The 23,669-nt window shown below is 42.4% G+C and overlaps 1 protein-coding gene and 1 pseudogene across 3 annotated transcripts in view; one reads left to right on the top strand and one right to left on the bottom strand.

The window, feature by feature from the left end:
- Nucleotides 1-22,814, bottom strand: part of RBBP5 (RB binding protein 5, histone lysine methyltransferase complex subunit) — a 38,513-nt gene extending 15,699 nt beyond the window's left edge. For all 3 annotated transcript variants that reach the window (XM_037067082.1, XM_037067083.1, XM_037067080.1), the window contains exons 1-3: nt 22,648-22,814; nt 14,768-14,793; nt 12,777-12,949 (exon numbers count right to left, since the gene is read on the bottom strand). In XM_037067082.1, coding sequence (XP_036922977.1) covers nt 12,777-12,949; nt 14,768-14,793; nt 22,648-22,666 — 218 coding nt within the window. In that variant the 5' untranslated portion in view covers nt 22,667-22,814. The remainder of the gene's footprint in view (nt 1-12,776; nt 12,950-14,767; nt 14,794-22,647) is intronic.
- LOC119001672 (deubiquitinase DESI2-like) lies at nt 8,153-8,765 on the top strand (annotated as a pseudogene).
- Nucleotides 22,815-23,669: the final 855 nt, after the last annotated feature.

Below are 23,669 nucleotides of genomic sequence, written 5' to 3'. Positions count from 1 at the left end.
GATGGAGAAGCCAACAACACAGTGATACCGATGGGCATACACTAAAAAAAGGGCTCAAGAGCCTGCTTTCTCTAACCAAAGGACCAGGAAAAGACAAACCAGAGACAGAAAACATTCACACAATAATCACTTTACTCCAGTAACCACCACAGAAAAAACTGCAACCCAAGCCAACAAGGTCTAAATAGAGTCTAAACTTCCACTACTTCCCAGTTACCGCGAAGCCCCCTTCCCTCCTAACTGGGGTCAGAGAAAGCTCGGCGGAGAGTCAAACTTTCATACCCACCAGGTGGCAATGAGGATCCCCACTGCAGTGTAGTGGAGACTGGGTGGGGACCAGGAACAAGGCAGTTCTATCCTTTCCAGCCAGGACACTACCAGCCTAGGAGGCCCAGTGGAGAGCCTGAACTTCCAAACTTACCCAGCCTAATGCAGCCAGTGAGAAACTTGGACTTCTAACCCATCTGGCAGTAACAACATGGTACCCTCTCTTCCCTCTGGTACGTATCAGAGGAGGCCTGCTAAGGCACAAGATTTAAATACTAAATAAGCTCTAAAGTCTCACAACACCCAAAAGGCCCAAGTTTCAACTGAAAATCACTATCAATCCAAGAACAACAACAAAAAATTGAACTTGAATGAGAAAAGACAATCAACAGGTACTAACACAGAGATGACACAGATGTTAGAATTATCTGACAAAGATTTAAATGCAGCCATCATAAAAATGCTTTAATAAGCAACTGTAAACACACTTGAAATAAATGAAAACAAAAACAAAGTCTCAGCAAAGAAATAGAAGATACAGAGAAAGAAGAACTGAAATGGGAACTTGAGAACTGAAAATTAAAATAACTAAAATAAAGAACTCAGAGATCAATTCAGCAGACAATGAAAGGAGAGGAAAGAATCAGTAAATAAAATAAAATAAAAAATTTCCAATCTGAACAAGAGAGAAAAAACAGATGGAGAACAAAAGAACAGAGCCTCATGGCCTATGAGACAGAATAAAAGACCCAAAGCCAGCATCAGAGTCTCAGAAGGACTGAACAGAGACGGGGGCTTCAAAGTATCTGAAGAAATAATGGCTGAAAATTTCCTGAGCTGGGCAAGAGATCTAAAACCTACTGATTTAAGAAGCTGAATGAACATCAAACAGGATGAACTCAAATCCACTCCAAAACACAGAGACAAACTTCTGAAAACGGAAGACAGAGTAAAAAATCTTGAAAGCATTAAGAGAGGAACGACACTACCTATGGGGAGCAATTCACAGGACAGATTTCTCATCAGAAACCACGAAGGTCAGAAGGAAGTAACACATTTTTAAGTGCTGAAAGAACTGTCAACCCAAATTTTATACCCAATGAAAATATCTTTCGGGTACAAAGAGGTAAATCAAGACGTTTGTCACCGGCAGATCTACCCTAAAAGAACAGCTCAAGAAAGCAAACCAAAGGGTAGCCTGTTGGACTCCCAGTCAGGGCACATGCCTGGGTTGTGGGCTGGGTCCCCAGTGGGGGTGCATTGAGAAGTAACCACACACTGCTGTTTCTCTCCCTCTTTCTTCCTCCCTTTCCCCCTCTCTAAAAATAAATAAATAAAATCTTTTTAAAAAAGTTCCCTAAATGGAAAGGAAATAAAAGAAAATATTTTAAAACATCAGGAAGAACAATGAAAAGAGTAAAAATATCAGTAAATAGAGACTTTTTTATCTACCTGAGTTTTGACACGAAGCAAAAATTACAATACTGTCTTAACTGGGTCTCAAATGTATATGGAGGAAATATTTAAGACAACTGCACTATAAACAAAGGAGGATAAATGGAGGTAAGGTTTCTTTATACTTCACTTGGACTGGTAAAATGTCAACACCAGCAGATGGTGATAAGTTGTGTATATATAATACCTAGTAACTGCTAAAATGTTAAGGAAATACCCTGAAAAATACTACAGATAAATCAAAATGGAATTCTAAAAAATGTCCAAGAAACCCATAGGAAGGCAAGAAAAAAAGTGAACAACAAAAAAAGAAACTCCAAACCACTATTTACCCAAATTTCGCAACAAAGAGAAGTTATTATTAAGGATTTAGCAGGCAATATAGCTCCATGGTTAAGAACACAGACTCAAGAATCAGACTTATGCCTGGACATCACTACTTTCTAAGCTGTTTAATCTTTGGCAAGTTATACAACCTTTCTAAACTTGAATTTCCTCATCTATAACATGAGAATAATAATAGTTAGTACCCACAGAAGACTTGAGAGAATTAAAATTAATACACATAAATCTTAGCCCAATGGTTGACAATAATGAGTATTCAAAAAACAGCCATTATTTGTATCAAAGATAAGATAAATGTACTCCCAGACTTAGGACTCGAGGAAGAGAGGAAGGCAGGGGTAAAATGAAGTGAATATAGAAGGATTAAGTTCAAGTCTAATTACAAAAGGACTCTGGTGCCCCCTCCCACCAGCTCTGGAGCAGCTCTAGAACACGTGCAGTCAGGTAATCAGAGACTCCTCCTAGAGCATGTGAACTTAAAAAAACCCGAAGAGGCCTACAGATGCTGTAACTTGTGGGTTCACAACAAAAAAAGCCAGCATGCCACCAAATATCAGGAGATGATGGGAGGGGAAGAAGATGAGCTAAACTCACACTGTAACAGGAAGTCTATGGGTAATTCTGAAATAAACCGAGAAGAGTGAAATACATATGTTATTTAGAAATATGAAAATACCAGAAGAAACAGACAAAAAATGGGAGGTCCATTAGAAATGAAACAATAGTAAGAGTGGGTACAAACAGGGGACAGCTACTGCTGCTGCTCTGGTGAGCCTTTCGGCACAATTTTACTACAGAACAGCATGTTACCTATGATTTCATTTTTTCACTTAAACGCTTTTGCACATCTTTTGCTTTTACAACAAGATTGTATTTCTGTAGTAACAGAAGAAATCAAATTTTAAAAATTCAATTATAAACAAAGGAAAAAACTATGAGGGGTTCTCCCACTAATTATTCTTCAATTCCAAATTTCTTTCCAAATGACAGAGGAGTCTTTGCTAAGTCTAATGTCTTAGTCTTCAAGATCATTCAGCTCTCCCCACAGCCCCCTCCAGTGCTGAATTTGTCACATAGCATGCCCAAGAAGGGGGCAGCAAGCCCAAGCAGGGATAGTCCCACTGATAAACTACTTCCTGTGCAATCCATCCCACCCAGAGACACCTCAGCCTGGAAGCTCTTCTTTACTCTGAGTTAGCATTTGTTTCCCTGTAACTTCTACCTGTTAACTAACTAGTCCTGCTTCTACTCCTTGGGCCAATTTTTCTCTCCTATACATGTCAACTTTTTTCATTGCTGAAGACGGCCATCATGCCCACCCACAACTTCTCTTAGGAAACTTTCTTAGTCCCTAATATGTTCAAACATTACGCAATAAATTAAATAATAAAGTTATACTCTAAATAAGGCTGATCGAAGAAAAAACACAAAATGCATGTAACTACCAATTACATGTAATAAGTAAACAAATGGTCTTTAAGACTTATACATAAATTAGGGAACAGTTAAATAATTATAATGCATACATACTATGCAAAGTCACTAAATCCCAAATGCAGTTCTTGTACACGACCTGTAAAACTTCAGTAATGCCCCTGCGTGCACACGCACCCCCACTAATCTCACTCTCCATACTTGTTTTGTGTGCCCTATGCCCCCAGTACCTGGGACATAATTCCTATTCAATGTTTGCTGAATGAATATATACAGGGGTGGGCAAAAGTAGGTTTATACTTGTGAGTACACAAAAGTTTATTCTTGTAATAATTATTATACCATTTTCGATAAAAACAACTGTAAACCTACTTTTACCCACCACTATATAGCCATGAAAAAATTTTTAAAGGTGATGCAAGCAGGAAAATGTCTAGACAGTGTTATGATGGAAAAAAAGTAAAATATAAAACAGAATACAGAGGACTTCCGGTCAAGGTGGAGGAATAGGTAGACATGCTTTGTCTCCTCACACAACCATAGAAAGAATTACAACCAGGTCACAAAACTAGTAGTAACACCCAGAACCATCAGAAAACCCAGCTACATGGAAGTCCTACAACCAGGATTTAGAGAAGACACACTCATCCAGACAGGTAGGAGGGGTGTCTGTGCACAGACGGCGGAGAGGCAGTATGGCATGAAAAGGCGGTGGCAGCGGTGGTGGAACAGGTAGGATACCCTGGGAACCAGCAATCCTAGCCGCAGGCCAGACTGCACAGCCCAGAGTTCCAGCAGCAGCAAGATAAACCCCTGTTACCCCCAGCTAAAAAATCAGTGGGGATTGGAGTAGTAGAAGAAACTGCTGATTTTCGCCACTGAAAGGGCCAGCATGGTCTTAGAACATACGCAAACCTGCCTACTCTGGGATGGGACAGTAGCTGGAAGGGCACCAGTCACATATGGGAAGGGGGTAAAGTGACTGGAAATGGGGCAAATACCAGGCAAACCACCAGAAGCCAGGCAGTGGCACTGTCCCCTCTCTGAGCCCTCTCCACACAGCCACAAAGTAGTGAAGCCGATTGCCCAGCTCTGGCAATTACCTAAGGCTCTGCCTCACACAATTTACAGGTGCCTTTTCTACAGAGGCCATGCTACTAAGTCAGGGAATAAAAGCAGCTCTACCTAATACACAGAAACAAACACAGGGAGGCTGCCAAATTGAGGAGACAAAGAAATATAGCCCAGATGAAAGAACAGAACAAAACCCCAGAAAAAGAAATAAGTGAAACGGAGATAGCCAACCTATCAGATGCAGAGTTCAAAAACACTGGTTATCAGGATGCTAAGGGAACTCCTTGAATGTGGCAAAAAAAAGAGGAAAAAATGAAGGTTAGACTAACTGAAATATAGAATAATCCACAGGAAACCAACAGAGAAGGGAAGGAAGCTGGGGTTCAAACCAATGATTTGGACTGTAATGAAGAGATAAACATTCAACCAAAACAAAAGGAAGAAACAAGAATTGAAAAACAAACAAACAAACAAAAAAAACTGACTTCCGCCAAGATGGAGGCATAGGTGGAAACACTGTGCCTTCTCCCACAACCAAGTTTGGATACAACAAAAGTTTTGGAGAACTAAGACACACCCAGAGACCAGAAAACCGAATTATACGGAAGTCCGACAGCTACGAACCGTTCAACGGGGACGGTAAGAGAGGCAGAGCCAGCAGCGGAGCAGGGTCGGGAAGGACAGACCTAGGAGCGCAGGCAGCCCGGACCTAGTCGGGGTGCAGGGCAGACTGACCAAGGTCACACATTCGCGCGCAGTGAGACGGACCACACAGGCCCCAGGGGGCAAACCCAGTGGTGGAGGGCTGACAGCGGTGGCACACTCGAGTGCTGTGGAGCGGGGCACGTGGCCCTGGTGACGGTGGTGGCTGCGGTGCTGGTAGGGGTCGCAGCGGCGGTGGCGGGCGCCGGAGGGAAGCCATTGTCCCTCTTTGACCCCGTCCCCACATATGACGTCACAACCCAGCGACTGAGTTGCCCTGCTCTGGTGAAAACCTAGGGCTCTGTTCCTGCTACTTAACAGGCACGAACAGCCCAAAGGATGGCTCAAGAAGAACTCAAAGTCCCAGAGCCAATAACTCTAAGCAACCAACAGATTGCCAGGCTCTCAGAAGCCCAATTTAAAACACTATTTATCAGGATGCTCACAGAATTGGTAGAGTACAGTCACAAATTAGAGGAACTTAGTCACAAATTAGAGGAACATATGAAGGCTAAACTAATTGAAATGAAGGGAGATGTCCAGGAAACCAATAGCGATGGAAAGGAAAATGGGACTCAAATCAAGGGAGTGGACCAGAAGGAAGAACGAAACATCCAACCAGAAAATAGTAAAGAAACAAGAATTCAAAAAAATGAGGAGAGGCTTAGGAACCTCCAGGACATCTTGAAACGTTCCAACATCCAGATTATAGGGGTACCAGAAGGGGGAAAGAAACAGCCACGAGTGGAAAATGTATTTGAACAAATAATAAAGGAGAACTTCCCCAGTCTGGCAAAGGAAATAGACTTCCAGGAAATCCAGGAAGCTCAGAGAGTGCCAAAGAAGTTGGACCCAAGAAGGAACACACCAAGGCACATCATAATTACATTAGCCAAGACCAAAATGAAGGAGAGAATCCTAGAAGCAGCAAGGGATAAGGGGACAGTCACCTACAAAGGAGTACCCATCAGACTGTCAGCGGATTTCTCAAAAGAGACCTTACAGGCAAGAAGGGGCTGGAAAGAAGTATTCCAAGTCATGAAATCCAAAGACCTACAGCCAAGATTGCTTTATCCAGCAAAACTTTCATTTAGAATGGAAGGACAGATAAAGTGCTTCTCAGATAAGGTCAAGTTCAAGGAGTTCATCATCACCAAGCCCTTATTATATGAAATGCTAAAGGGACTTATATAAGAAAAAGAAGATGAAAAATATGAACAGTGAAAGGACAGCAAACACACAGTTATTAACAACCACACCTAAAACAAAAGCAAACCAAGAGGACAGCTAGATCAGGAGTGGAACCATAGAAATGAAGAACACATGGAGGGTTAGCAACAGGGGGGTGGGAGGAAGAGAAGGGGGGAGAAGGTACAGAAAATAGCATAGATGGTAGGTAGAAAATAGATAGGGGGGTGGGCGAGAATAGTGGGGGAAATATAGAATCTAAAGAAGTTGAGACACGTGGTTATAAACTAAGGGGGGAGAAAGGTGGGGAAGGGGGTGTGCGGGTGGAGGGGAATGAAGGGGGGGGAATAGAACAACTGTAATGGTATAATCAATAAACTATATTTTAAAAAAAATAAAATAAAATTCTATTATGCTCCAGTAAAAAAACAACAACAAAAAAAAACGAGAATAGGCTTTGGAACCTCTGGGACACCTCCAAACATGCCAACATCTAAATCATAGGGATGCCAGGAGGAGAAGAGGAAGAGTAAGAAATTGAAAACTTGTTTGAAAAAATAATGAAAGAAAACTTCCCTAATTTGGCAAAGGAAACAAATACAAATCCAAGGAAGCACAAAGAGTCCCAAACAAGTTGGACCCAAAGAGAAACACCAACCAAGACACATCATAATTAAAATGCCAAAAGTTAAAGAGAATCTTAAAAGCAGCAAGAGAAAAGCACACAGTTACCTACAAAGGAGTTCCCGTGAGACTGTCAGCTGATTTCTCAAAAGAAACTGCAGGCTAGAATGAACTGTCAAGAAACATTCAAAGTGATGAACAGCAGGGGCCCTATCCAGCAAAGCTATCATTGAGAATGGATGGGAAAATAAAGTGCTTCCTAGATAAGGTAAAGCTAAAGGTCTTCATCATCACCCAGCCATTATTATATGAAATGTTAAAGGAATTTATTCAAGACAAATAAGGTCAAAACCATGAACACTGAAATGGCAACAAATTCACAGCTATCATCAACTAAATCTAAACAAATAAACAAACAAACTAGGCAAACAAGCCTAGTAGATACGGAGATCATAGATACGGAGATCATTTAGAGGGATATCACCTGGGAGGGGGAAAGGGAAGAATGGGGGAAAGGTACAGGGATTAAGAAGCATAATTGGCAGAAACACAACAGATAGGGAGAGGTTAAGAACAATGTAGGAAATGGAGAAGCCAAAGAACTTACACACACAACCCATGGACATGAACTAAGTGTGGGACTGCAGGAGGGAAGAGGGGTAACAGGCAGAGTGAGGCAAAGGGGGGAAAATTAGGACAACTGTAATAGTAAAATCAATAAACTATACTTAAAAAAAGAAAAAATCAAGGTATTTCAAGTGGAAAAAATATTAAGTCTACAGTAATATATAGTTAAAAAAAATACAGTGAGGGGCAGTGCCTGAGCCCAAGCAGGCCCGTCACCCGCAAGCCCTGATGGCACAGAGGTTCCTGTCAGCAGTGCCCCAGAGCCACCCAGCTTCCTGCTGGTCCTGTCCAGGCTGCTTGGGTCAGGCTGAGCACTTCATGCCCAAACACTATTTTCCCTTCCATTCTAAATGGTCGCTTTGTGTCAGTGGAGGTGAGGGCAGCCTGGGCCCAGGATGGGGCAGTGGAGGCAGTGGGGGGAGGGCGGATGAGGAGGATGGGAGCTGCTAACCAGTTAGTGGTGCTCAATGTGTATAGCGTGTACCGGATGAACAAGTACACCTCATCCTTCAGAACCGGGGTTTTGCAGTCAAGAATTAAAGTATATGGCAGAGAATTTGCTTATGGTACCCATTCTCACCCCTTTTCGGCAATATTTAAAATTTCCCCAGGAAAAGCTTCTGAACTAGGAGAAACATTTAAATTTAAAGAAGCTGTTGTTTTAGGGAACACTGACTTCCTAGAAGATGATACTGAAAAAACTGTAGAACTGGGAAAAGAATACACAGGCAATGCTTATCACTCAGTGCACAGAAACTTTCCTTCAGCTTTAGCAGAGATTCTTCGTGGGACAGAGGTTCCTCACTGGATCAATCAACATGCCAACTTCGGCTCCTGTACCCCCTTTCTACAGAGTTGCCTCCTGAAGGAGTAACTCGCTCCTGCAGCCCTGCAGCCCAGTGCCAGCCAGGAGCTCCACACGAACTGGAGGAGGCAGGGGATGCGGTGGCACCGGCTGCCATGGCCAGCCCTGCAGCAGGCCCAGGCCAGGGCTCCACACTAAACTCTCAATGTCTCCAAAGTCACAGAGTCAGAACTGTCTCTGGTAGCTGAATACCACTAGAGAAAAGTAAAAGAATAAGCATCCTTTGGATATTTTGTTCACAAAGATGGCTCTCCCCCAAATCCCAGTTTTTCAGCTCAGAATTATATCTGCAGCCAAATCACTTGATGCAGGAGGGAGCACTTTGTATGAAGCTGCCCTGTTTTTTTTTAACCCACTTCTAAATCTGGATTCACTACTTCTATTTTACACAAGCTCTGCTAAGTTATGTTTACAGTATTCTCTATCACTGTTTACAGATCTCACATGGACTTCTGCTGCCACACAAGAAGAAAATCTTTATGTCTTTAAACCTTAGGCAGGTAATCTCTGTACGCTTCTGACAACTGCCAGAGTTATGACATAATAATAGTTATCACAAAAAAGTACTTACGTGGTTATAGTCATCACCTGCTTAAGAACTGTCTTTTAGTTTGTTTGTTTTTGTTAAGGTCTGGTACTAGGATGCAGAGAAGCAAAGCAGCACACACAGCCCTGCAGGCTTAGGACCGGTTCTGCTGAGGGGTGGCTCACCTGTGGGCCTAGTTCCTCTTAGCACTCTACTCCCTCCCACTCTGAGCAGCACACCCCGAGGTTCCCACCCAGTAGCTGCTGTCATTCCACGTATCTATCCAACTAGGCAGGGTGGTTGGCTCATTCTTGTGTCCATCTGGCTTTGATGCCTCTGATTCGGCAATTAACATTTTTTCATTAACGGTAGTCTTGCTAGTAACTGAGGAGTGGTTTCGCACATGGGTTGGTGGGAAGGCGGGGCTTCTTTTTTATTTTAATACATGTTGATATGTTCCCTGCACAGGATTTTGTTGATGGGGTAGGAATATCCTAAATGGTAGCCTTCTGAATAGCAGGATGAGTTGACACTCAACTGCTTTTAACTATTCAGGCTACCTTTTATACCAGCCCTTGAAAACTAGTCTATACATCAACATGGGGGGGGCTCCGCCCACAGGGCCCCCGACATCTGGCGCCTGGAACAGGGACCTGAGGTTTCGGGACCTGCTTCGATCAGATGCTATGAGCCATAGTCAGGGGCAGCACACCTAAGAGGACGAAATCAGCGCTTTCATCTTCCCAGGGGCAGGAGCATCTCGGTAAGGTCCCCAGGTGTGTTACAGGTAAGAGTACAGGTTTCTGTTGCCGTCCCTTGAGTGGTTTTCTTCTCATTTCTCTCCCCTGCACCCTCTTCCATGAACAGGAGTCCTGCTTTCTCTCTCCCAAGCATTTGCTGCATTTTGCAGGCACAGGTCGAGCAGTTAAGAGCCACAAGGGCACTCGCTGCTAAAAGGCACCCATGAGAGGATAAGCTAAGATGTGGGCCAGGTCAGAACACTAGGTTTCCTGCCAGCTGCAAGCAAGAGCCCAGGCAACGAGAGGCACTCTGGAAAAAAGCATTCACGGTCCCATCCCCTGCAACACAATCCCCACCTAGCTTTAGGTTTGGAGAGGAGAAAGCAAAGACTTTCCCTTTTATCAGCTTTTGTAGCAAGGTATTTATGAGTGTTTCAGCTTCTTGCTGAGCAGCAAAAAAAAGAAGCACTTCCTCCCTCCAGCTCCCAATCTTGGGTGTCCCTATGTGAGTGGGGGCCTCATAAAAGTGTCTGGGATCAATTCCCAAGATGTGCAGGGGCTTTGCAGGGAATTCCACCTCAACTGATTTAACTTTTGGTTCATCTGGGAAAGCTCGATTTAAGGGTTGGTCACCCAGCACTCCAAGCCATCCCAGCTGGTCTAGACGACTGGGAAGAGAAACCGAGACCCATAAGCGGGGTTAGGATACCCAAAATATCTGGTACCCCTCTCCCTGTCTTCCACCAATAGCACATTTTTGACCCATACACTCTTCTCACTAACAAGAAACAGGATCTGAGGGTGCAGGCAGGGTGAAAGCAGAATTGAAACTGGTTTTTGTAATCCCCGCGCTTGCACCAGGAGGAATTTCAGAAAAGGTTCTTTTATTTGTTACAGAATTTCTTTAAGGGTTTCTACAAATCCTCAACCATGGGGAACAAGCTCTCTAAAGAACCAGAGCAATGTTTCAAGCTAATTCAGCAGCTTTTTAGGGCTGCTGGATGTCTCCCTTATAAAGGATCTTTAGACTTGGAAGTATGGGAAAAAGCAGGACAGAGAGGCCCTCATAGTCAGGAAAGCTTGGACAAAAAGAGAAAAGGCCTCCGGGACGGTGGCGGTAGCGAGTCTAGATGCCTGCCAGACCCTTCCCGTGGGTCGCCCCAGCTGCGGCGAGCACTGTGGCCGCGCCTGGGGAGCCCAGCTGGGGAGCCGGTGTGTGTGCCCCATGTGCATGCGCTCGCTCACAGCACAGTGGGGCCTGGCTTTTCTGCCAAGGACCAGCCGCAGCAGAGGGCGGAGGTGATCCCTCTCACCTTCCTTCCTCACTGAGCAAACAGAAGCAACCTTTCCCCTCACCCAGCACCTGGGGCAGTCTGACCCACTGGATTCACCCCCAGGGATCCACGCGGAGCCTTGCCTTGGCTGGCACCTAGCAACAGACTTAGAACTGGCACAGACAGCACGTCACGGAGGGGAGTTCCAGCCAGGTCATCTCTGGGGTAAGGGACAGCAGTCCCCACGCTCTGGGACACTGTCAGCATGCTTAATTTCAAGAAAGGGATTTCTACATTGTTTGCATGTCTATGCCTGGAATAGGGGGCACTTCTCAGCCCTGCAAAAGTGTGTGGACTCTAAATGTTTTGATCCAGATGGTCAAGTTGGATGAATTCAGCCTTACATCCTTCCTACCCCACTTATTACCTAGGGCAGGGATCTCCTTACTCGGTGTGGAATAAAAATCACCCTGCCACCTTTTCCTTAGCAGCCACTGCCCGGATTCAGACCTAAATTCTCCTAGATCCTTAAGTGATCAGGCTAGACAGGAATTAGATTTAGTTAACCAATACCTTCCTTCCAGACAGCTCACTAGGGTAAACAAACACCTGTCAGACTTTTTTGCTTCCCCACACTGGGGATGCCTACTGGCTCAATCGGACAGTTGTCACCTAATTTAGAAGTGACTGAATGGTTATTTTTATCCCGTCAACCCCAGCGCACTATTACCACCGATATGCCTGCCCTGCCAGCTGATTATCAAAGGCTGTGATAGAGAGAGCCCGCTGTTTGGCCACGACCCAGCCTTACGCATGTTCCACTCGCCCATCTACAACTTTATAGTCAATCTTTAGAATTTCAGTGTGCGATTGCTGATTTTGTAGGGATTTAGTATTAATTTGCCTTCTGATAAACTTCTCTAAAACCTCCCACTCTCAATATCCCCGCATAGGGGAAAAATTCAGCGCCACTCCTATTCCTAAAGCTAGAACCATCTTTACTGATGGTTCAGAAAAACGGGGAAAGCTGCTATCATCTGGAAAGGGAACGAGTGGAAACATTTTCTTTCTGGAAGGCACTCCTCCACCCAATGGGTGCAAATTTCAGGGGCTATTCCTGCCCTCCAACATTGGCCCAAAGAGCCTCTTAACTTAGTTTGTGACTCTGGTTATACTGTATATACACTCCCTCATACAGATCAGGCTCTATGACAAGGGTCCACTGAGCCTCAGTTACTAAGTTTAGTAAGTTTAGTAACTGAGGCTCAGTGGATCCTCCCAAAAGCAACCCTGGACAAGGCTGGACTAGATGACTTCCAAGCTTCTCTCCTAACCAAGGCTTTTTATTTTAAATAAAACATCATTATCACAAATACTGCTACACCTACAATCAGTAGGTATTTGTTCAGCACTGAAATATTATCAGACAGAGCCTGATATAGATCCATATATTACACTAAATTTCTCATCACAGAGGGGCTTCTAGGACAGCACGGGTTCAGGGTCTATATAAGCTATGAGCAATTTTATTACTAAAGTGTGGATATTTTATATTCTAAATATTAAAATTCCTCAATGAGATCGCCAATTACAAAGTCACCATTCACTCCCCCCCCCCACGTTAACTTAAACATATTCATATCAAAATTCCTTACCATAAAGAACAGACTGGATGGATGTGCGCACTGATTATTTTAGCAATGCCTCTTGTCAAAAAATCCCAGATGACAATTCGGCCATCATTACAGCCAACAGCAAGCAGTGTGCCCCACCTGTTAAAGGTGCAAGTCAGGGCCATGCTGATACAATCCAAAGTTCCATCAGCTTCCTAAAAATTAAAGTGAACACAAAAATATATACAGTAATACCCAGATATCCAAATGATTATTGGTTTTTTAATAAAAATAACCTTTTATTTATTTTTATCCTTGCCCAAGGACATGCTTATTGATTTTGGAGAAAGGAGAAAAAGGAAGAAAAGAGAGAGGGAGAGAAACATTAATCTGTTGCCTCTTGTATGTGTCCCAACCAGGGACCAAACCTGTGACCCAGGTATGTGCCCTGACTGGGAACTGAACCCAGAACCTTTCAGTTTATAGGACAATTCTCCAACCACCTGAGCCACACTGGTCAGGGCTCCAAAATATTTTTTAAAGATTGTCTACCATCTATGACACTTCTCTCAAATTTAAATCATGACGTACACCAAAATAATCTCTATGTATGTTCTTACACCTATTAAACTAGTCAAAATGAAGAAACATTTATAAATGCTAAGAAAAGTTTTTGGAAACAGATATGATCGATCCCTTACATTACCATTATAACCTTGTATACACACTCTGGAGGGCAATTAGGCCCAACTATAACAAGATTCATTAAAAGAATCATCCTGCTGACCAAGTAATCATACTTTTTGGAATTTATCCCCCCCCAAAAAATTTAAAAAACACACCCTAGAAGAGCCTATATAATATTAGAAAAGCAAAATTTTTTTATATTAATATCAATCCATTTAAAATACACTTGATCTTAGCCAAAAGGCCAAGAAGTGATCAATCCATTTAAAAAAGTCATAATGACTTAACTGAAACATACAAAATCTGTCCAGAAGAAGTCCAGCCACTGTTAACATAAGAACAGTTTGCATGACAACTCTCCAGCCAAGGAGAGCGGACTGGAATGCGCATGCACAAACCGAGACAACCTCACTGCCCTAGTCAGCGGGGGCAGCGTGAGTGAGGGAGTGGGCACGTGTACTTTGCGCTGTTGAGTTCAAAACTATTGAGCAAGTACAGCAACAAATCTGCATCAAATTTTGTGTTGAGCTTGAATGTTCCTTCGTGGAGAAGGTGATTCAGAAGGCCAGAGCTATGGGCAACTGGTGAGTGGCAGCTTATTCACAACGGCATGCCCGCTCAGGCGTCATGTCTCGTGCAGTTTTTTGGTGAAACATCAAATCACCCAGGTGACTCAGCTCTCCCTACAGACTAGATTTGGCATCCTGCGACTTCTGGCTTTTCCCAAAATCAAAATCGCCTTTGAAAGGCGATGGTAATGCCTTCAGACTGGTAATGAAATTCAGGACGATACAACAGGGCAGCTGATGGCAACTGGGAGAACTGTGAGGTCCCAAGGTGCCTGCTTTGAAGGGGACTATACAATGTCCTATGTACAATGTTTCTTGTAGCTTGTATCTTCCTTAATAAATATCTTTATTTTTCATATTACATGGGTACATTCTGGACAGATCTCATATTCCAAAACACTTTTATATTTTAAAAGGTAAAGCACACTTATAGCAAATATTGATTTATTACTATGTAAGAGCATCAATCAAAACTAGAAAAAAGATACATGCAATGGCACTGTTTGTGACCCTTTAATCAACTTTCTTTTTTACTTAAAGGAAAATGAACTGTAAGATTTACATTATTTACATTATGGTGAGATTTTCAGGCTATATTGCCTATCTGCCTCCACCCCCAAAACAGAACATTTTGTTTGCTATGTTTCTTTTGCTATAATGCAAAAGACATATCATCACATTTAACATTTCTGTTGTCAAAAAAAAAAGGATCAAAGTGCATTTTCCACTCAAACACAAAGCTAGTGAGTTATCATGTTCATAAAATCACACTCTTACCTCTGGATAATTCTGCCCAAAGGACTCTGCAACAAAACAGAGAAAGAGAGTTTGTGGGACACACGCCATGCAGCAGAGGGGCCTACGGTTCATGAGTGGTGTGCAACGACAATCTGCAAAGTGTGGATGGGGAACTGAAGCACTTTTTTATTTTCATGATTACACCAAGAAGGTACTCGCCTTTCTATCCTCATAATCTCGAGTTCATGGGTGAGCTGTCCTGAGGCTCTATGACCTATGACGTCGCAACAGGGTGAATGCAGGAGGAGGAGAAAGAATCCTGCCAACTTCCATTTAGGCGAACGACAGAGATTTGTAAAAGTGTAAAACAATGTTACTCTTCTATTTTTTTAAGAAAATAGTTATTTTTCATAAAAATGTTTCTTACATAAACAGGTAATGATGTCATTATGGTTATTTTTAAATAATAAACTTCTAAAAATCAAGTCAAATTATCTTAAGTTCCAAATATTCCTAGAATTTTTATTAACAGCAGCCAACCAACAGTGATCACTCCCCTGATTAATAACAGCATCTTGGTTCTGACACAGGCTACCAGTTGGTTAAACACACGTGTCTCCATTTCTCAAGCAAAAAACATTTTGGTACAAAATCCCTGAATGCATTTCCTATATTAAATTTGGTATTTATACATTAGTAGTTCTAAATATTTCAAGTTATAAATGATATGATACTGCTTGCTTGTCAGAAATTTAATTTCAGGAGCAGCACCATCTTTGTCAGTATTTACTTACGTAATTACCTAAAGATTTTATTACAATGATTTTTAAATATTTTATTTATTTATTTTTAGAGAGAAGGCAGAGAAAGAGATAAATATTGTTGTGTGAGAGATACATCCATCAGCTGCCTCTCTCACATCCCTAAAGGGGACCTGGCCCACAACCCAGGCATGTGCCCTGACTGGGAATCAAACCTGTGACCTTTTGGTTTGCAGGCCAGTGCTCAATCCATTGACCCACACCAGCCAAGGCTTATTCCAATGGTTTTTAAACTATACTCTGAGAACTACTGAACCATGAAAACTGTTTTACATACAGGGCATCCAAATAAGATTTTATTTTTTAAAAAGTCATATGCTTTAAAAAGAAGAGCCTGAAAACTGCTTTCATTATATTTTGTCCCTTTAAAACAACTAATAGACGCCGTGGCTGGTGTGGCTCAGTGGATTGAGTGACAGCCTGCGAACCAAAGGGTCACCAGTTTGACTCCCAGTCAGGACGTATGCCTGGGTTTCGGGCCAGGTCCCCAGTAGGGGCGCTCAAAAGGCAACCACATATGGATGTTTCTCTCCCTCTCTTTCTCCCCCGCTCTCTCCAAAAATAAAATCTTTAAAAAATTTTAATAGAAAACTGAATAATGAAAACAACATTAAAACATCATCACCCCCCGATGCCCATAGTTAAAAAAAATGAAAAAAAAAAGATGAAACTCAAGGTAAGTAATTGCCAAAAAGGGTAATTATCTTGATTCATCTAACGTGCACCAGACTTATGGTGGCTGATCAAGAGAAAAGAAATGAAATGCTGAAACCAGAACAAGATACTACGCATATGATACGTGACTTGCTGCTTTAACAATATACCCTATACATCTTCAATAATACAGCTAATACATGGTTTAGAAACAATAAAAAGGAGTACTTATTTAAAAAATCAAAAAAACAAATAAATTTTAAAAATACATCCTAAAAGTCTAAAGTACTCAGGAAGGTGCATTACTACTTGCGCTGTGCTGGGAGAAGGGAAGGCCACGCACAAGATTCTGAGAACGCAGCCCTGGCTCAGTGGACTGAGAGCCAGCCTGCAAACCAAAGGGTTGCCAGCTGGTTTGATCCCTGGTCTCAGATTCAAGCCGGGTCCTCAGTTGGGGGCAGGTGAGAGGCAGCTGGTCGATGGCTCATTCCCTCTTTTTCTTACTCCCTTCCCCTTCTTTAAAAAAACAAATAAAATCCTTTTTAAAAAAGATTCTGAGAGAATGCAAACTCCAGGAACCATTGTAATGCATGATTATCCCCTCAACACATATCACCACTGATTTTGTATTTTCGCTTTGTGTTTTGGGTTGGGGTTTTGGTTTTTTTGTTTGTTTTGAGGTTCATCCTGATTAAGGTTACAGTGAGGAGTATGGAGGAACACAGAGAGAAAGCGGTGTAAAAAAAGACTGAGCTAGGTTGGGACACTTTGGTTGAAGGGCGTGAGCCAAGAATGCGGTCGAGCAGGGTCCAGGAAAGGATGCTCAGGACCACTTTTATGTTTCCCAACTGCATTGCTTGGGCTTGGTTTTAAAGACCACTAAGGGGAAAAGGTGCACGAAGATGTGAAGGACAAAGGGAAACAAACCCTGGTCAAAGAGATTTAACTTCATAGTATACGTAATAATTTAAAAAACATGAATAAGTTTTATAGCAATATTCACACTTCAAAAACTGATTACAGAAGAAAAATCCTCGACTGAATCAACATGTAAATGATTCAATGAAAGGCTGTTAAAGACCTACTATTTTAAAAAAAAAGGTCAGCAAGCAAATACAATTTTGTGAGCAATGGCTCTTAAATCTCAAGCAGGAGATAATTACTGTTATTCAAGCTATTATTTCACAGCAGAAAAAATATCCAAATATGGATAATTATACTAATTCTTAGAGAAACATTTTCATTGGTGTTACTAAGTGAATAAAAAAGCAAACGAAAATGTATATATCTCATTTCAGGTTACTGTGTATAAACACACACCACGAGAATAGGCACGAAGAAAAATGTGAAAGGAAACACATAGGATCACCAATGAAATGGAGGAAGCAAGTAAAAACACACTCAAAAAAAACCATCCAGGACTTCCAGCCAAGATGGAGGCATAGGTAGATACACTTTGCCACCTCACACAATGAAAACAAGGACAACAAAATTGAAAACCAAACCCCACCCCCAGAACTGCCAGAAAATCAAACTGTATGGAGGTCTGACAGCCAGGGAGTTAAAGAAGAAACATTCATCCAGACCTATAGGAGGGGCGGAGACTGGCAGCTGGGTGGAGAGAATTCCTGGCAAGGCAGCCGCTGGTGCAGCGGGTGGTCCCACATTTGTGTGCGAATGAACCAGGAGGAATAACTGGGGAGTGAGAAAGACTGGGCAACCTAGGGCCCCAGTGTGTTGGGGCGGGGGGAGGATAAAGCCTCAAAACCTCTGACTGTAAAAATCTGTGGGGCGGCAGCAGGAAAAACTCCCAGCCTCACAGGAGAGCTCGCTGGAGAAACCCACCCACTGGGAACCAGCACCAGAAGGGCCCAATTTGCTTGTGGGGAGCGAGGAATGAGACTCAAAGCCTGCCAAGAGCCAAACAAGTGCCACTGTTCCCTCTCTGATGCCTCCCCCACATACGGCATCACAATGCAGCCACGTGGGTTGCCCTACCCTGGCAAATACCTAAGGCTCCACTCCTCACAATATAACAGGTACACCAAGACAAAGAAATATAGCCCAAATGAAAGAACATATCAAAGCTTCAAAAATAGAACTAAATGATGAAGAGATAGCCAACCTATCAGATGCAGAGTGTTTTGAACTCTGCAGGTAATCAGGATGCTCACAGAAATGGTTGAGTATGATCGCAAAATAGAAGAAAAAGTGAAGGCTATGCAAAGTGAAATAAAGGAAAATGCACAGAGAATCAACAGTGACAGGAAGGAAACTGAGACTCAATTCAACAATTTGGAGAAGAAATGGAATGAAAAAAAAAGAATTCAAAAAAATAAGAAGAGGTGAGGCTTAGGAACCTTCAGGACAACTTTAAACATTTCAACATCCAAATCATTGAGGTGCCAGAAGGAGAAAAGGAAGAACAGCAAGCGGAAAAGTTATTTGAACAAGTAATAAAGGAGAACTTCCCCAATCTGGCAAAGGAAATAGACTTCCAGGAAGTCCAGGAAGCTCAGAGAGTCCCAAAGAAGTTGGACCCAAGGAGGAACACACCAAGGAACATCATAATTACATTAGCCAAGATAAAAATTAAGGAGAGAATCCTAGAAGCAGCAAGAAAAAGGAGACAGTAACCTACAAAGGAGTTCCCATCAGACTGTCAGCTGATTTCTTAAAAGAGACCTACAGACAAGAAGGGGCTGAAAAGAAGTATTCCAAGTCATGAAAGGCAAGGACCTACACCCAAGGTTGCTCTATCCAGCAAAGCTTTCATTTAGAATGGAAGGGCAGATAAAACACTTCCCAGATAAGGTCAAGTTAAAGGAGTTCATCATCACAAAGCCCTTATTATATGAAATGTTACAGGAACTTATCTAAGAAAAAGATGACCAGAACCATGAATAGTAAAATGACAACAAACTCACAACTGTCAACAACTAAACCTAAAATCAAAAATAAAAGGCAAACTAGAACAGGAACACAATCAGAGAAATGGAGATCACATGGAGGGTTATCAGCAGGAAGGGGAAGGAGGGAGAACTAGGGAAAAGGTACAGGGAATAAGAAGCCTAAATGGTAGATACAAAACAGACAGGGAGAGGTTAAGAATAGTACAGGAAATGGAGAAGCCAAAGAACTTACATGTATGACCCATGGACAGGAACTAAAGGGGAAAATGCGGGTGGGAGGGGGTTTCAGGGCGAAGGGGAAAAAAAGGATGACTCCAATAGCATAATCAATAAAATATACTTAAAAAAAGAATCCCACTCTGGCTGGTATGGCTCAGTGAATTGAGCACGGGCCTGCGAACTAAAAGGTCACTGGTTCAATTCTGGGTCAGGGCACATGCCTAAGTTGTGGGCCAGGTCCCCAGTTGGAGGCACACAAGAGGCAACCAATTGTTATTTCTCTCCCCCTCTCCCTGCCTTCCCCTCTCTCTAAAAAGAAACACGTAAAAATCTTCAAAGAAAAGCATCCATAGTTAAAATTATATATCATGACTGTATCTACATGAATACGTTAAAAATAGTTAGATCTATTATTTCCCAATACGTAGGAAGAGTATCTTTACAGTGTTGAGTATAGAAAGAAAGTTGCAAATAATGTATCTACAAAGGTTCTATATCTGGAAAAAGCAAAAACAAAGCCCTTAGACATTTGTTTAAACGTGTCTGTCTGAGAAAGCCAAAGGGTATAAAAGGACAGTTACCATGTGGAGAAGGGGAGAAAGATAATTTTTTCTGCACACATATTTATGTCGTTTATGTTGTGATAAATATAAGTATGTATTTTATTTATTCATTTGAAAAGCATGACATTAAAGAACCTCAATGAGCTCTCTTTTTTCTTTTAAAGATTTTATCTATTTATTTACTTTTAGACAGAGGGGAAGGGAGAAAAAGAAAAAGAAACATCAAAGTGTGGCTGCCTCTCACAAGCCCCCTACTGGGAACCTAGCCCACAGCCCAGGCGTGTGCTGTGACTGGGAATCAAACAGGCAACCCTTTGTTTCGCTCAATCCACTGAGCCATACCAGCCAGGGCCTCCATAAGCTTTCTAGATCTACTCCCACTGGCTTATCATTTGTTTATGTTTCTCTTCTAGTCCTGTGTATCCTTCCAGGACAATGGCTGTATATTATTTCAATGTTTTTCAAACAGTAGGACCCAATCCACCACAAATGGATAAATCAATTTAGTGAGCCACAATTTTTTTCATAGATTAGAAGATACCAGAGGGTACTTAACATAACAAGAATTAAGTGTAATTTTGAGAAACTCAGTTATAAATGTAACTTACATTTATATACTTATAAATGTAAGTATATACAATGGGTTTTGATAGAAAATATATTTGTATTATGAGCTGTGAGAAAAGTAAGTTGGAAAAACTCTTATGTAACTTTTATCTCTAAGTCACAAACTGTCCTTACCACTCGATGCACAGCACGGGTCCAAAGGGGGTTGCAGATGTAGTACCTTGAGTGTCCACGTTAAGGACACATGGACATCATCATTCATTTCCTTTATCTGGCCAGAAATCCTTGAGTATCCTCCCACCATCACATCACTTCTGCTCCTTTCTCCTTTTTCTCTGTAATCACTAACTTTCCACTTTAAAACTCAGAGTCACTTCCATAGAGATTTACATCTTTTGGACCCAGCCTTCTTTTAAATTGTCTAGCCTCCCAATGCTAAATATTCCTTGCTAAGTTTCATACACGTGAATTTTCTGTATAAATAAAAACATAAATAAAACCTTTCCCATGACTTTGCTATCTCTTTGAATATACTAGCCTATCATCTTCCCTCCATACTTTAGTCTTTAAAAATAAGGGTCAAGTCTTTCCCTCCCTTTTGTCTCCCACACCTTCCTAAAATCACTGTAATCTGGCTTCCGCTCAAGTTGCTGAGGGGGCCCCAAGCTGCCTAAGGACTAAATAGAGCAGCCCTTTCCCAGCTCTCAGCCTCAACTGCTCTACAACTGGCTGCTATGGAAGACACCACACCACACCAACCTGCACAGTCTCTTCTCCCTCTACTGGATAAATATACGGAAAGCACTAAAAACATACCTAGCTCATAGTAAAGTATTATGTAACTGTTAGTTAACTGATTATTATCATTATATCATTTATCTTCGTATTCCCTAAATAAGTCAAAACCCTTCAATGGATCTTCTGTATCTTTCTTTAAAAGCACAAACTTTCCAGCTGGGCATTCAAGAGCCTCCACAAAATTGATGGCACCAACCCCTTCTCTTGATTTTCTCTTTAGTTACAGTACCCACAACCTTGCAGGTAAATTCTTTAGGTCTTCTCTCACTGATATCTTAAAACAAGCATATTCCTAGTAAGCACCCCCTCCCCAAATCGAATTACTATAGTCTGTCAATATTTTACCGATCTTAAATGTCCACTTGAAACTGTCTCCTCCACAGGCTCTTTGTTGCTGATTGCCTTTCTTTCCCTGCCCCAAAGATATGATCCCTCTTCTACACGTTCTTAGCTCTTTGTAATGACTCTTAGAGGCCTTCCTAGGTTCTGCAATACATTATGACTATTTACTTAATCATCCTAATCTTTCTGCATAAAAAAAAGCTTCTTAAAGGTAAAGACCATTTCCTAAATATCGTTGTAGTCCTTTGCAAAGCCAAAAACACCTTCTGATCTTTTATTCCAAGAGAAACACAGCCATTAAAGACAGCAAATCGTTTAGGAGTTCTGGAAAACAGACATCCCTAGGCTACCATGCTAAACACCTAATGAAAGCCTAGAAGAAAGAACTACAGTTTTTAAACAACCTGAGTAAGGTATAGGGAGGAAACGACTCAAAGAGAGGGTGACAAAAGGCAAATGTCTCTGTCGCTCACACCTCAGCGTTTTACACACCATACCTGGTAGTTACGAATCCAGTGTCAACTATGCCATGTGCTTGTTCAGTCACTACCTTCAAGTCACTACCCTCTGAGGCTTTTTTCATCTGTTCCATGAGGGACTTCGACTAGAAGATCTCCAAGTTCCCCTCCTTAGGCATCTAGTATTTCTACAAAAAGATTTACCTGTCCAGACACCCAAATCCCCGACAAGTCTTAGGAGCTTTTCACTTCAAGCCCCACTCCTTCAGATTCCTTCTCCAGTAACTGTGGTCCTGCCTGTTCTGGGCTACTTCAGCACCTGTGATGCTTGTCATCGAAACTAAGTCACAAACTGTCCTTACCACTCCAAAACTGATCAGAAAATAGCTTCCGGGAACGCAATGCATTTTGCTCGAGCAGAAGCTAGGGCTGCCTCCTGCTGCTGCTGCTGCTGTATTTCAGGAGCGCCCAGCGATCCACTGCAGAACTGGGCATCTAGAGCTGTAGCCTGAATCCTCTCCCGCCCGGCTTCCCTCTTTTCCAGGACCAAAACGTTCTCTAAGACGCAGCCAAAGCCTTTCTTACCCAGCAACTCGAGGTTCATCCCTGAGAACTCCGGCCACCTGGTTTCAGCTCCAGCGACAACGCCTTTCCCCCTGCGCGTTTCTAACACTGCGTCTAAAACCGGAGCGCCGCAAATTGCCTGGCGCTAGCTCCGCAGACTTTCTGGTTTAGAAGACCCTGCGCCTTCCGCTTTCTTCCCCCGCCTTCCCTGTTCGTTCCAAATGAGCTGTCCATATATATGCCTAACCATAAAGAACAACAAACTCTCTTGAAGACATTTGATTATAACATTAATTAAGGGATAAATTTTTTTTCGTTGCTTAGTACTCTAAGAAGTGCGTGAACTTGAGAATGTTTTCCCCTGGGTTGTGTAAGTGAACTAGAAACGTCAGGCATATAGTTAGACTACTAGTAGTTGTCTGTTGTGTGTTCAGTGGCGTTGTACCGGCCGGCTGCACCAGAATCCACAGGGAAGGTTCCGGGCAAATGCGAATGACACCGGAAAGCTGGAAAGGCCAGCCCAGGGCCCAGGTGCGGAGCGGAGCTGTGGTCGGCAAGGCGCGTTCTCACCTGTATGTAGCTAGTTATTGTGTCTGTCTCAGCCTCATGGAAATTCACATTTATAAAGATATGCCTTTGATCCCACAGAAATGCACGATACCATTTGTTAGGCCACTGCTTAAGGTTTCGCCGTGTACCCAGTGGTGGCCAGGACACTGAAAATGAGTTGGAGTGAGAGGTGGGCTGAGTTCTCTGGAGCTCAGTCAGACAGGACCGTGATGAGATACACAAAGCAATTAGAGGCGGCCAGTTGGTGTTAACTAACGAAGGAGCAAATTCTATGTAAACAAGTTTCTACTGTGGATGCCGTAGGCTCTCACAAAAACAACGGCGGTGTAGGTTGCTGCAAAAAGCTAGACCTTCCTATGTAGATTTAATACCAGTAATCCCAGCTCCACTCTTTGGGCAATAATTTATTCTCTATGCCTCACTTTTCTTAGAGGTAAAATGGGGATGATAACAGTAGTACTTACAGGATTGTA

The sequence above is a fragment of the Sturnira hondurensis genome, unplaced genomic scaffold (assembly GCF_014824575.4).
Source record: "Sturnira hondurensis isolate 20B ecotype Veracruz unplaced genomic scaffold, ASM1482457v3 Scaffold0017082, whole genome shotgun sequence".
Classification (NCBI taxonomy): domain Eukaryota; kingdom Metazoa; phylum Chordata; class Mammalia; order Chiroptera; family Phyllostomidae; genus Sturnira; species Sturnira hondurensis.
The sequence above is the reverse complement of the archived record's forward strand: the minus strand, read 5'-3'. Positions and strand labels throughout refer to the sequence as shown.